A 14,238-nucleotide genomic window follows, 5' to 3' on the forward strand; every position below is an offset into this window, starting at 1 on the left:
GAACTTTTCTCTAGTCACAGATAATGAAATAATTCCCCAACTTGAATTATTTCATATTTTATTCTCTAATGCTTGACTTTTTGTAATTTCTCAAAGTACCTGGAATTTCCTTAGCATATATTATACATAAAATTCCCAGCTACACATAATAGCATGCTTGTTCAATGTAACTGGCTTTATATACTTCTTTTAATAAACTACAACTTGGTTTTGGCTATTTTTTCAAGATTGATATTATTAGAACCATGTAAATGGAATATAACTGGAATATTCCAATGGTGCATTATATAAATCAAAACTACCTTACCGGTTGTCGTGAAAATTAACTAAGATAATGCTTATAAAGTGCTTAGCCTGGTGTTGACACACAGTATGTGTTCTATAAGTGGGTCCTAGTCCTATTATTAACAGTTACACTTAGGAAGCACGTTGGACAATTCTGAATGAATGCACTATTACTGGAAATTTTAACATTCCTTTCGTGGTAATTCAGGCTCAACATTTTGCAGCTTCCCGTGGTTTTCCTCTCTCCCTGCTCTTTCATATCCTTCAGACAACTTGTCCTGCTGATATTACTTCTGCTACTTCCATCCTGCTCCCCCAGGCCCTCTCATTTCTCTCCTCTCTCCACTACTGCTACAGCCTCTTTTATGATATCCCTTACCCTATGTCTCCCTGCATTCTAATTAATTTACATCCTGCCATATTAGTAAATCAATAAAGCACGGGTCTAATTGGGCCACTGGTCTCAAAGCCCTTAGTGACTTATCTCCTACAGAAATATAAATGGGATTTCTACAGAAGCACAAATAGCAGAGAAACCTAAATGCCAGCTAAGGAATCTGTACTTAAGTCCCCCATCCTCTAGCCCCAGTGTGGCTCAAATCTTAATTCTCACACTCTTCTTTTGGGTGCTGTGTTTACTGGGCCCCAGGCCTGTATTCCCCACATCCCTGCTTTCAGAACCCTGTGCTATCGAAACCCTGTCCCTTCTTCCAATGTCCTCACCTTCCCCCACTGCCTCCAAATCTTCAGCATCCTCAATGGCCCATTTCAGCATATCGCTTACAGTGGAACATTTCCTGATTCCTTCAGACAGAAGATTTAGGTTTGTCTCATCTCAGCTGTAACACTGTAGATATGTCACTTTCCTGGAACTTGATATTTGACATCACGCATTATCTGCATTAGTATTCGCACGATATCCCCCTATCTTACTGAGCGTTCCTCTCTCGTATGTCTCATCTCTGTGGCAAGACTATCCCCCAATCGTCCTGGTACTGGGAGGGGTTGATAGTTGTCTGATAAACCTGTCTTGATTATAAAGTGAACATCTGATTTTCGATAACACGGTCTCTTTACTTGCCTCACAAAGATATGCCCGAATACTCGGTCACGAATGAATTCTGCCGCAAGCACTTCTTGATCGGGATTCTGCTCCGAGAGGTTGGCTTTGCTCTGCAGGAAGACCAGGATGTCAGGCACTTAGCTCTAGCTGTCCTCAAAAACCTAATGGCTAAGCATTCATTTGATGATCGATACAGAGAACCAGTAAGTGGTCCTCCTCTCTCCCTTCCCTAAACACCATTTAATGGCACACTGCATTAAACCCGTAATCAAACCTAGGGGCCTATTGATTTTTACATGAATCATTTCTTTTGACTCCCCTCTCACCTAGAGAAAGCAGGCCCAGGTAGCCAGTTTGTACATGCCCCTCTATGGCATGCTTCTGGACAACATGCCCAGGATTTACCTGAAGGACCTGTATCCTTTCACGATCAACACATCGAACCAGGTAAGTCCGCACCCTCCCTCCAATGTGTGTGTCTTTGAATAAAGAGTTTGCCTTTTTTATATGTTTGCCCTGAATACCACTTCCGCTCACTTGTGAGTGACTAAGGATTGATCAGCACTTCTTGCAAGGTGTTTCTGAGACGTTCATATCACTGTCACCAGCTCCAGATTGGTCACTGAAGCCTCCCACCACCCCCATCTCTCCAGCATTTTTTTTTTCATTTCCTCCATTCTCTGCACCATTTTCCAGTTCTCTCCAGTCTTTACCAGGGTTCTCTGCTGGATCCATGGCCCTGTCCTCAGTGTACACCTTTCCCACCACCTTTCTGTGTCAGCTTTATGACCACCTGGTTGCTGTAGAGCCCAGAATTGGCCTGTTTGTCACCCTTTCTCCACTGAACCATCATAATGACTGTACAACAGCCCTCGTGGGATCTGTTACCTGTGTTCAGAACCCAGATGAATGAGCACACGGCTGAAACCAGTAACTATACAAGATACTCCCATCTAGAAGTTGGACGCTGTGCCTTAGGATTTTTTTTTTTTTTTTTTTTTACCTTGCTCAAATCCCAGTAGTATCAGTAACATGTGATATTAGGTAAATTATCCAACTTCTTTAAGCCTCTAATTTCTTATTTATAAAATTGGATAAAATAGTCCCACCACAGGATTCTTATGAGTATTAAATTGTGTAATAGAAAACACTTATCATAGAAACTGGCACATGAGAAATATTTAAAATCTAGTTTTTAGTAATAGTAACATACATATGATAACTCATGATAATAATGATATATAATATAACCTATGAATATAACTGTTCCAGCCGTTTAGTCTATACCTAAAAGATAGTTTACCCCACACTGTAAACATTTTTTAAATCATATATAAAATCAAACTTTGACCCAGAGTATGGTTTTGATTCCATTACTTTTCACTGCCTGCTTTTGCAGAAGACTTTTGTTGGAATATAAAAGATAAAATCAAATATCATCTCACTGAAAGCATAGTGAAGAGACATTTGTGTGTTTACAATGTTGAAATAGGATGATTCCCATTAACTTCTATACGTTGGATACAGGGCTCTAGAGATGACCTCAGCACCAACGGAGGATTTCACAGCCAGTCAGCGATGAAACATGCAAGCTCTGTGGATACATCATTTTCTAAAGATGTTTTAAATTCCATAGCAGGTACTTGAGACCTTCCGAGGACACTTGTGTTTAACACTCACTCGTGTTTACATTGTATATCATTGTGCTTTTCACCCACTCCATGATCCCTTAAGAATAGTCTATATGGCAAACTGTATTATATTTATGTAGCTAAAGAGTATTTTTTACATATTTCTTGGAATGCCATCCAGCGACTTTTTCTTCTGCTTAGCTTTCATTTTTACTTGGCTCAAGGAGTTATTTACTCAGATGATATCAAATTGCTTCATTCTGGAAACAATATTTAAGTTTTCATTGCATACAGCCTTTTAAGATATAATAGCCATTCAACTTCAAAGAGTATTTTAAGAACTGTTTTGGAAATGTCATCTTGATTTCTTTTAAACTGTCAAAAATTGAAAGCTTCTTCTCCAAAAGTATCCTTGTGAACTGTTATTAAAGCATTTTAAAACAGAAACTTTTTTTAAAAAGCTTTTTAAGAAATCAAAGGAACAAGCTTTGCTTTATTTCCATTTATAATGGTATAAATTTTCCTAAATCCTTGATGCTGGCATGGCCATTGTACTGACACTTAAAATGTGGCACTTCTCTGATGCCAGTCGCAGACTCTATTATGTCAGGCAGCCTTTCAGGACACTGCTCAGTAATCAGCGTCTTTTTGGTGCATCGCTGAGCTTTCCATGCGTCTGTGCCCATGCATCTCATTACCGTCTGTGTGCTGTGCCTTGTATTTGCAGCATTCTCATCAATAGCTATTTCTACAGTAAACCATGCTGACTCCAGGGCATCCTTAGCAAGCCTTGACTCCAACCCAAGTACCAATGAGAAGAGCAGTGAGAAGACTGACAACTGTGAAAAGGTGGGGCCTCCCTCCCAGACTTGCTCAGCACATTAGGACTCACAATGCTCCTGCTCTTACTCAGTCCTTCTTGGTTCTTTGATTCCTAGATCCCAAGACCCTTGTCTTTGATAGGCTCCACGCTTCGATTTGACAAGCTAGATCAGGCGGAAACCAGGAGCCTTCTTATGTGCTTTCTGCACATTATGAAGAACATTTCAGAGGGTAAAGAGAGCCCTTTAAAATGAAAACTTGTAAAAAGAATAACCCTTTGAATTCCAAAGATTCTCATGTTACCTGGTGTTTCCTTTCAGAGACTCTGATTGCCTACTGGCAACGGGCACCCAGCCCAGAGGTGTCTGACTTCTTCAGCATCTTGGAGTAAGTTGTAGTGCTGATTAGTTAGCACCTTTTTTCTGGAACTTCCTAAACAGTTCGTTACACCTTCCTGCATCTTAAGTACCCCTGTGGTGAATCATCTATCAATGATAATGCATAAAATATTTAAAGAAAATTTAATATTTTTAATGTATTTAGATGAACAGTCTGTACAAAGAAAAGGGCAAATAATCAGAATGTGACTTTTTTTTTCCTTTCTAGCGTTTGTCTTCAAAATTTCAGATACCTAGGAAAACGCAATATAATAAGGTAATAATTTTAAGTTCCAGTAGTTAGTCTGGGTTGTCAGAAAGAATTATGACGTATATCAATGCATCAGGTTAGGCTTACGAATATGTCAGAAGCCTTACGATGCAAATGGGGTGATCAGGTTGGCCTCACATTGGAAGTCTGGCGGCTGCCCTGTGGCCACAGCCTAAGGCTAGAGGGAGAGGGAGCGATGCACAGAGGCACATTCCTCAGAGCAAACCACGACTTCAGGTGCCTTTGAACAACTGTATCTACCTTTGGAAGGGTCCAACTTGGAAGGTACCAATCTAAGAAAATGTGTCAAGCAAACTAAAAAGAAAAATTAATCTGGAATAAAAAAATTAATCTGTGCTGCCGCCCTTTTCTCCTGAGCCACAGCAAGGCCCCCAGCAGCTTCACTAAGACCCCAATTCCCCGTTTCCAGAAGAAGATGTGATTTTACTTTTCATAGCACGTGAATTTGTCAGTTGCCATCATTTATTCATATATAAATTGCAAATGCTGAGCTACGACTAAAACGTCAGTTTTTCATGCAGGAAAATTGCTGCCGCATTTAAATTCGTGCAGTCCACCCAGAACAATGGAACTCTCAAAGGCTCGAATCCTTCCTGCCAAACATCAGGCCTCCTGTCACAATGGTAATGTCACATTCGCTTGATATTTAAAACTCTATTGTGTGTGTGCGTGTATGTGTATATATGCATGTATCTGTGGGGTGTGGATACACAAGGATGTGCGTGCGTGCACACACACACATATGTATTTCAAACCAAATGCAGATTTCAATTAATTCTATGTTTTTCTGAAGAAATGTTGCAGGTAATTCTCTATCTGCCACGCTAGCTTGTAAAGACTTAAGAGCAAAGATTATGACTTATTTACCTGCACCTAGAGCACAATGCCCTGCATAGAATAAGGGTTAATGACTATCTTAATTTAATTGAACCTGAAAAAGCATAATCCCAATAAATGCCCCTTTTAATGTTTGCCAATCTCCTGGTGACAGGGTAAAATGCATATCTCCCCATTACTTTCAGTGATTCTGTGGTGTTTTAGCAGAGTCCTTAGAGCTGACATTGTCTTTTACGGGGTCAAAGGCAATGAGGAGGCAAGGATGGGCCCCTAAGCTCATGACAGACTAGCCTGTAGGCCTGAGTCATCCTTCATCAAGCAAGCCTGTGGGAAGCACTTGCCCTGAAATCCTCCCCCAGAGCCCCTCTGCATCCACTAAATTAGAAGTCGTGGCTAAAATTTCTCCAGTCTAGCCTATTCTTCCCAAAGCTATCAGAATATATGTAATATTTTCAAATGTCTATGTTTTAGAAAGAATTTTAGAAAGAAATATGAAAGCAGTATACAGCCAACAAATCATGGAAAAAATTTCATGGGGACCCCTTGAAATTGTCCCTTTGTGAGAAAGTAAACGAAAAAATAATGTAATGGTCGTGTTTTGAGAATGGTAATAGAATAGAGGACTGTCAACAATTACTTTTCGCATTTAATGACAATAATCACCCTGAGGTCACTAGTTCTGTAGATGTCTGGTGGGCCAGACTTCAGGCTCCTTCCAGGACCATCTGCATAGGTCCTGACCATTTCTGGCCTTCCCCTCCTGGAAACCAGGGCTTGTCCTCCAGGAGTTCAGGACTGAAGTAGACTTAAAACCTGGAAATAATCCAGTCCCAAAGGTCCAAGCCATACGTCCCAGGTCCCATTATTCCTTGTAGCTTCAGGAATGACCCAGACTCCCCAGGCTGTGGAAAGCCACAGTCAGAAGTCTCCTGGGCTCCGGTTCATCCAGAGTATTTGAGAAGTATGACAAAGAGAGAACCGCGGCCTCTTTTTTAGGCTTGACCCCTTAGGGTACCCCCTATGGTCTTCTGTCCTCAAAGACGCGCTCTGTTATCCTGGCCAAATGACAGTCTAAGTGACAGTCAAGAATGGGAAGTATTCCTACTATCACAGCAACACTGGCTCGATCCCCCATTGGAAGTGCCAACAGGGCATTGAATGAGAGCCACTGCAGGTCGTGGTCATTGCGCTGGGAAAGGAGCTGCCCAGAGGCCCCCTCAGCTCTCTCTGCCCCACAAGGATCATGTGTGGGGCACATGATCCTATGGATATGCCACAAATGGAATGACAAGACATGAAGAATTTTCAAATACAAACAACTAGGAAAGCCAGAGTTATTTTAGACCAGATTTTGCTTTTTACATTTTGCCTCCTAAATGTAATTGCACACAATTGAGCCATACTGCCCTCCTGACCAACCAAGAGCCAACTTAACATCCATGGAAGCCCAGGGTGCATGAAATACTAGTGAGTTCGCTCGTGCAGATTTGAATTCAGTATCTATTATTCTGTTATCTGTTGGTATCTCTTACCTTTCTGAACCTTTTTTTAGCTTAAATAAAATTCCTTCAAAAGTATTTTTTGAAGCCCCTTTTATCATGTAACCTTTAATTAATATTTTTCATACTAGGTCTCAATTCAAAAAACTGTTATATATTCGACTCAATCTAGAATATCTAAATGAGCATTTGGATATCACATGCCTATTACTTTAACCATTTTTCTTTAATTTTCAGGATGAACACCAATTCCGGTCATGAAGGGCATAAGCAGCCCAGATCCCAAACTTTACCTATAATCCGAGGCAAAAATGCACTTTCTAACCCCAAACTCTTACAGATGTTAGACAATACCATGACCAGTAAGTAAATCAGAAATCATAGGAACAGATGTTCATCAGTTTTTCTGTAGCTGTATATAGGGCTGACATGCATGACAATGACTCGGAAATAGAAAGAATGCTGCTGTGCCCGAGACCGCGTTTCCCAGGCCTGCTGTAGCCTGGAGTGTTTTCAGAGGAGGCAGTCACCATGGAGTGCTTAAAAGTTTGTAGTGCTCTTATGAGGAACAAAGGGGAAAGCAAAACTCTCAGTATCATGTGCTTGGTGTAGCTTCTCTGGAAAAGATGGCATTATGGGGGGGGGGGGGGTTTATGCAGGTCGCTCTCCGTCGGGTTAATTATTGTCTGTCCTGTGGGAGGGGAAACGTGGCCGGTGTCCTAGAAGCAGTAGCTTGACATCGTCAATCCAGCCACGCACACATTTCAGCTTGTGAAGGAGCAAGAAACGGGGGCCAGTGTTTTGTATGAGGCAAATGCCAGCGATTGCGGACACGGGACCACAGTTAGCTGTTCGAAGGGATATGCCTCATCCTATGAATGCGTTTAATGCCTTCCTGAGGAGGCCACTGATGCAGACTGTCCACTGAGACCGGGCATTTGTCCACAGCCTGGGCACCTAAAACTTGACCCAGACTAAGTGTGGAAGGAACATGAATCTGTCAGTGACTGAATTCATGGAAAAGATGTAAGAAATAATAGAATTAGACCGCTCTGGTCTTTGGAAACTCTACAGCTGACATAAGAAAAGGGCACACACTCTGCCTTAGTTCGAGCTGCTACAAGGTACCATAGACTGGGTGACTTAAATGACATTGATTTCTCACAATTCTGGAGGCTGGGAGATCCAAGACCAAGGTGCCAGCCGGTTTCATGTTTGGTGAGAACCTGCTTCCTGGTGTGCAGATGGCTGTCCTCTTGCTGTGTCCTCACATGATGGAGAGAGAGAGAGAGAGATGATCTTTCTGGTGTCCCTTCTTACAAGGGCACTAATCCCATTCATGGGGCTTCACACTCATGACCTAATTACCTCTCAATGACCTCACCTCCAAATGCCATCACATTGGAATTCACACCAACATAGGAATTGGGGGGGACACAAACATTTAGTCTTTAGAACCCACTAAGTACTCTGTCTAAAGATTCAGCCAAGAAGGAAGTTGAATAAATTTAAAAAACCACTTTAATAAAGTATTCATCAAAACACCAGTAAACACTGACTATGTTATAATAGAAGAAAGTCCTTTATAGGGTGCAGAGAGTTGTCTTAGATGTTTATATGCGTGTTCCACTTTGTATTTTTAGGCAACTCGAATGAGATCGACATCGTGCACCACGTGGACACAGAGGCCAACATAGCTACGGAGGTTTGCCTGACCATTCTAGACCTGCTGTCCCTCTTCACGCAGATTCACCAGGTGAGCGCCATCAAAACATCTTCTGCAACATGGTAAAACGGAAGGTAGAAAAGTCATGTGAAGTCAAGAACATGCATCTAATGAAATTGTTTAACCTTACATAACTCGCCCTAAGTGTGAGTGGAAAACACGCTAAAGATGAGATTCAGATTTTATCAGAAGGTGACCGTTGCTCGATTGATATACACATGTATATATTTCACTATTGCCAAATAATAACACTTCCTTTCTAATTTCCCCTGCTTCGGCATCAGACGAGATGGGCTGAGTGAGAATGTGACACTGCTTTTTCATCCTCAAAGGGAGAGACATCTGACAGCTAGATCCAGTAGCCTAATAATGTTGAGCTTTTTTCATGTGCTTCTTTGCCTGTGGATATCTTTGGGGAAATGATACCACTACATACTACTAGAATGGTTAAAGTTAAAAAGACTGCCCATACCAAGTTTTGGCAAAGAACTCTCATTCACTAATAGGGGGAATGCAAAATGGAACAAACACTTCAGAAAACAGTTATGTCCATACAAAAAGTTAAACATACATCAATCACGTGACCCACCATTCCAGTACTAGGAATTTACCCAGGAGAAATGAAAGCATTTGTCCACACAAAGCTTTGCACATAAATATTCATTGAGGCTTTATTTTTAATAACTAAACAGTGGAAACAACCTAAATGTAGTTCGATAAGTGAGTTGTTTAAAAAACAACAATGGCGTTATGTCCATATGATAGAATACAGCTCAATTATGCTCAGCGAAAGAAACTAAACGAGAAGAGTATATACTGTATGATTCCATTTATATAAAGTTTTATAAAATGCTAACTGGAGAAATCGTATGTCAATTAAATCTCAATAAAGTGTTTTACAAAATTAGCTGCACTAATGGGTTCACAGATGTTAAGGTTTGAACTATGAAAAGTTGGATGTGTTTCATAAAGTCTCCATGCCAAGAAAGCCCTGCAGGGGAAACGTCAGCTGGTGGTAGAAGAAGCAATAACCAGATTTAATTTTTTACTGCTCAGAAATGTCACTCAAATCTCCTACATCACACAGGCTTTACAAATGCCTGTGATGACTTGCCTGCCTGTGACCTGGTCTCCTAGCCCTCTCTTGACCCCACCCCACGTACTGTGCTCAGGCTACTCTGCTCTTTTCTCTCAGCCTGGCTCTCACAAGCTCCTCTCCCACTCAAGTTCCTGGTACTCAAGTCCCCCTCCTTGGACAACCCTCCCACAAGACAGTCTGTCCATGGCACAGTCCTTTAGTTCACATGTCAGTGCATCCATTAGAGAGGTCTTACCTAACCCCCTACCTAAAGTATAATCCTACCCCAGAAGCAATTTCCTTCTATCATAATGTATCATTCTTCTATTCTTTTCTTATTTGGTGCTTGTTTTCAATCACTGCCATGTCAGTGTCACTGGGAACGTAGACTTTCTCCTCTAATTCAGCACTTTATGCCCAGCACCCAGAGCTGTGCCTACCACCGTGTAACTTCACCAGAAATATCTTTTGAAAGAACACAGGTGTCCTCCCCCTCATCCTGAATAATTTCTGTATTAAATTTCCAGAGACAACTCCAACAATCAGAATGTCAGAATTCATTGATGAAAAGAGTCTTCGATACCTACATGCTCTTCTTCCAAGTCAACCAGTCGGCCACAGCTCTGAAGCACGTGTTTGCCTCCCTGAGACTGTTTGTATGCAAGGTAAGCGTGCTCCGGCTTCCCGTGGAAGCTCAGGCAGGATGACCAGAAATGCCTGTTCGTCCTTACATGGCTTGGTATGGAAGGATGGTGTGCTTTCTTTTTACTTTGCTTCATTTGGTTTTATTAGACTATTTATTTGGTTTTATTAAACCCTTTGATTCGCAGTCTCAAGATAAGCTCACGGCCTTGACAGCCCATCTGCTTGGATATCAAAAGGGAGTAAAGTTAACATCTGGCCACCAGTTCTTTGAGTTCTCAGTGTCTGTGGCAGAGCTGGGTACAAGGGACACCGTGGGCTGCTTGTATACATTCCTGCCAAGTCAAAGGATCCACGTCGAAGCAGCTACAGCTGTGACCCCTGAGGGCCCCTGGGGTTCGCAGCGTTGGGAGTACAGAAGCCATTTCAAAGCTCTCACTCAGCAGTTTTGGGTTATCATTAGTTATCTATGTGAGGATACTTACAACATAATGATTATTTCTAGAAGCAAAAAAGAGAAATACTAGCGCAGACTGGAACAGATAAAAGTATATCTTCTTCGCTTGCAAACACAAGAAAAAGACTTGGTTAGAAGGAAAGAAAGCAGGGTTTCAGCGTGAGGTGGACAGAGCAGTGGAGGGACGGGCCGGCCTCACCCGGGTCTCCGTCTCCACAGTTCCCTTCGGCCTTCTTTCAAGGGCCTGCCGACCTGTGCGGGTCCTTCTGCTATGAGGTCCTGAAGTGCTGTAACCACAGGTCACGGTCAACTCAGATGGAAGCCTCAGCACTTCTGTACTTTTTCATGAGGAAGAATTTTGAATTCAACAAGCAGAAGTCGATTGTCCGATCCCACTTACAAGTAAGTGCAGCCAGTTCTCATTAATGTCCTCAGTGCCACGCCTCTGCCTCAGCCTTGATGGAAGCCCGGTGTCCTTGGGGCAACCAGGCACCAGCTTCTCCTCCGGACTCCGCCCATAAAGGCACCTGTCACACTCGGTGCTGGTCCCCAGGCAGAGGCAGCTGGGCAGAAACCAGAAAAGCCCATAGCTTCCCCTGGCCTTTTCCTTTCTTCTGCCCAGGAATAGAATCGTGCAGAAAACACAGGTCGGGAAACTGGGGCTGTCGCCAGGGTGCCAAATCCCACCAGATTCTAAGTGCACGCGCTTCTTTCTTCAAGGCATCCTAAGATTCTCGCAACCTTCCTTACACGTTTAAGTTTATGAGAAAAGCCCAGGATTGCATGGCCCTCTAAAGATTTAACACATAAAGATGTCATGCATTGGGCCTACTTGGAGCAAGCAATGGTGCATTCACCTGGCCCAGTGGATTTCCCTGTAACTCCTATGGCTCAGTTCCTTACTTTTGAGCTTTCATTTCTCTCTTTCAGCTCATCAAGGCCGTGAGTCAGTTAATAGCGGATGCTGGGATTGGAGGCTCTCGGTTTCAACACTCCCTCGCAATCACGAATAATTTTGCTAATGGAGACAAACAAATGAAAGTAAGAAACGCTTTGTGGACTTTTTTTAAATAGTTAGGAATAAACTAAACTGCATTATCTTTCTGAGATATCTAAATCATTAAAAAAAAACACACTCGGTATTTTGTTTATTGAGAATTTGAGTACTTGCATTGTTTGTTTGTTTGTTTAAACTGATAATCAGCTCGTACACTTTCAGAATACACAGACTCTGTTAAGTGGAATTTCCAAGATGTGTGGTTGAATGGGTGTAACAAGAAAATTACCACAAATGTCCAGAGATCTAGTGATGATCTCATAATTCCATTCTTGGCCCAATGTATCTTATCTATTTTTTTAGAACTTTCCAAAGACTTCTCCTATAGTCTGCATACTGAGAAGTCCCGGGGTAGAGCCTGGCTTCAAGCATGGCTAAACCCAGGGATCAAAATAATGTTCTCAGATGCCCTCCCCCTACTGCCTCTATTTTCTCCCATCTCTCTACCTCTCGGTTCAACTTTCCTCTTTTTTTATTCCATTTGCCAGTGGGCTCTCCCCTTGAGTTTACTCTCTCAATAATTCTGAGCACACTGATAGTATTCCTTGAGTGGAAAAAGCACCTAGTCCCACAGGGCAACTTGAAGTCCCAGAACTGGATTTCCCCATCCAACCTTGTGTCATATGCCCGTCCCTAAACCAATAATCACTGTGGTGTGTGGATCAAACAATATGATTGGCCAGGCCAGTCTCATGTGCTCCCGCTGGTGCCTGGGGATGAGGTGGGCCCATTCAAATCACATGGACACCAGCCAGAGAGGAGAGCATCTCCAAGGACAATCAGGGTGGAATTACTAGAAGAAGGTGGGCTAGAAGACCAAAGAATGGAGCCACTACAATTCTTATCTTCAGATGTGCGTAACCACAATAACAACACATAGGATGCATACATAAAGAAGTACATATTTAGGAGCAATATATAGGATGCACCAAACTGTGATGCAGTGAATCGCCTCACATGTGAATTCTAAGCAGGTCATGACTCAGGTTTTCTCTTTTCCAAAGAACAGCAATTTCCCAGCAGAGGTGAAAGACCTGACTAAGCGTATAAGGACTGTTTTGATGGCCACGGCTCAGATGAAGGAGCACGAGAAGGACCCCGAGATGCTGGTGGATCTCCAGTACAGCCTGGCAAACTCCTATGCGAGCACCCCTGAGCTGCGGAGGACCTGGCTGGAAAGCATGGCCAAGATCCACGCGAGAAACGGAGACTTGTCCGAGGTGAGTGGCAAAGGCCGCCATTCTCCATCGGCGTTGTCCTTTGTACCAGGGCACCTGGCTTTTCATTTACAACAGGAATATAGAAGTTATCATATGTTTCCACTAATCTAGATATGGCACTAATTATATGTTACGTGCATTAAATTTGCACGTAGGAATCAAGGATGCCTGACTCCACATAAATGAAATCAAATAAAGGCCAGAGTCTGTAGGGGACAACTGTAATTGTGGGCCAGGCAATGCAGAGCTGAATTCTACACACCTGAGGCTAAGGGGGATGGCTGTAAGGGTGTCTGGAAATTAAAAGTTATATAGGCTAATGATCTGTTTTAAAATTTCTTCCCTGTAATTGGAGTGGGATGGGGAAGCCCGCCACCATGGTGAGCAAACTCAGGGTAGGGTAATCTGTCCTCATTTGCTGCTAGTGTGAACTGCTGATGGAAAAATTAGCGCTCCTGAGAGACACGTGAGTGAAGAGAGTCCACTGTGTGCAGATTATGAATCAATAGCTGACCTTCCGACGTCAGTTTAAATGCTGGGTGGATTATAAGCAGCAGTTCACAGCACCCCAATGGCTTCTGGACACCAAATGGGGAAGTTCTGCCTTGTTTCCAGAAATAGGCCCCCATTGGGAAGAGATTAGTTTGTCTAGGGCTGTCCTAAAGCACCTCTCACACTTGTGAGGGCCTCTGCATGGACACAGAGCCTCGCTTGGTGGCCATTTGGTGAAGACAAGTTTGTGAAACTCCGTTGCCCTTGGACTGGCCTAAAAATGGAAAAATTCCTCCATAAAACTTCAAAGAGAAAAGCGGAAGTCATTTGGACTCTGGTATGTGTCCAGCAGTGTTCAAGGACTTAAGGAGATGTTCGAGAACAATAAAATGTTGCCCATGTCATCTGGTTGAGGGGAGCACACGTGGCACATAAGGTCACACTGTTGAACCAAGGGCCACTGTGTGAGGTGCCCATTTTAAAGGCAACAGATATTCGAGTGAGGACCATTCCTGGAGGTAGACAAAGTAAGAAGGCAGCTTTCGCCATTTCCAGCTTAGACGGCGACGCTGTAGTTTATAGTTTTCACAAGAAAAGAGAACTGTGGGTTTAAGTACACGGGCAAAGGTAGGTTTACAGTTGTGAGTGTGTAAAACAGTTTATTCAGCTCTTGTGATCATAACCCGCGTGTCAGTTTCCTTATGAACAGCTGCAAACCTGCTTTCCCCTCCCGTCCCACTGAGAGAGGGACACGAAGGTG

The 14,238-nt window shown here is 42.8% G+C and overlaps 1 protein-coding gene across 2 annotated transcripts in view; it reads left to right on the forward strand.

Annotated features, from left to right (window-relative positions):
- Positions 1–14,238, forward strand: part of DOCK10 (dedicator of cytokinesis 10) — a 203,411-nt gene that overhangs the window by 167,616 nt on the left and 21,557 nt on the right. Inside the window, exons 32-45 of one of the 2 annotated variants that reach the window (XM_081143278.1) lie at positions 1,376–1,551; positions 1,679–1,795; positions 2,876–2,987; positions 3,707–3,828; positions 3,918–4,032; positions 4,122–4,188; positions 4,408–4,455; positions 4,992–5,093; positions 7,044–7,168; positions 8,450–8,562; positions 10,138–10,275; positions 10,929–11,111; positions 11,640–11,750; positions 12,771–12,986. In XM_081143278.1, coding sequence (XP_080999404.1) covers positions 1,376–1,551; positions 1,679–1,795; positions 2,876–2,987; positions 3,707–3,828; positions 3,918–4,032; positions 4,122–4,188; positions 4,408–4,455; positions 4,992–5,093; positions 7,044–7,168; positions 8,450–8,562; positions 10,138–10,275; positions 10,929–11,111; positions 11,640–11,750; positions 12,771–12,986 — 1,745 coding nt within the window. The remainder of the gene's footprint in view (positions 1–1,375; positions 1,552–1,678; positions 1,796–2,875; positions 2,988–3,706; positions 3,829–3,917; positions 4,033–4,121; positions 4,189–4,407; positions 4,456–4,991; positions 5,094–7,043; positions 7,169–8,449; positions 8,563–10,137; positions 10,276–10,928; positions 11,112–11,639; positions 11,751–12,770; positions 12,987–14,238) is intronic. The other variant, XM_081143279.1, reaches the window with a different exon arrangement.

Source organism: Miniopterus schreibersii (genome assembly GCF_964146895.1).
Source record: "Miniopterus schreibersii genome assembly, chromosome: 7".
In the NCBI taxonomy this organism is placed as follows: Eukaryota; Metazoa; Chordata; class Mammalia; order Chiroptera; family Miniopteridae; genus Miniopterus; species Miniopterus schreibersii.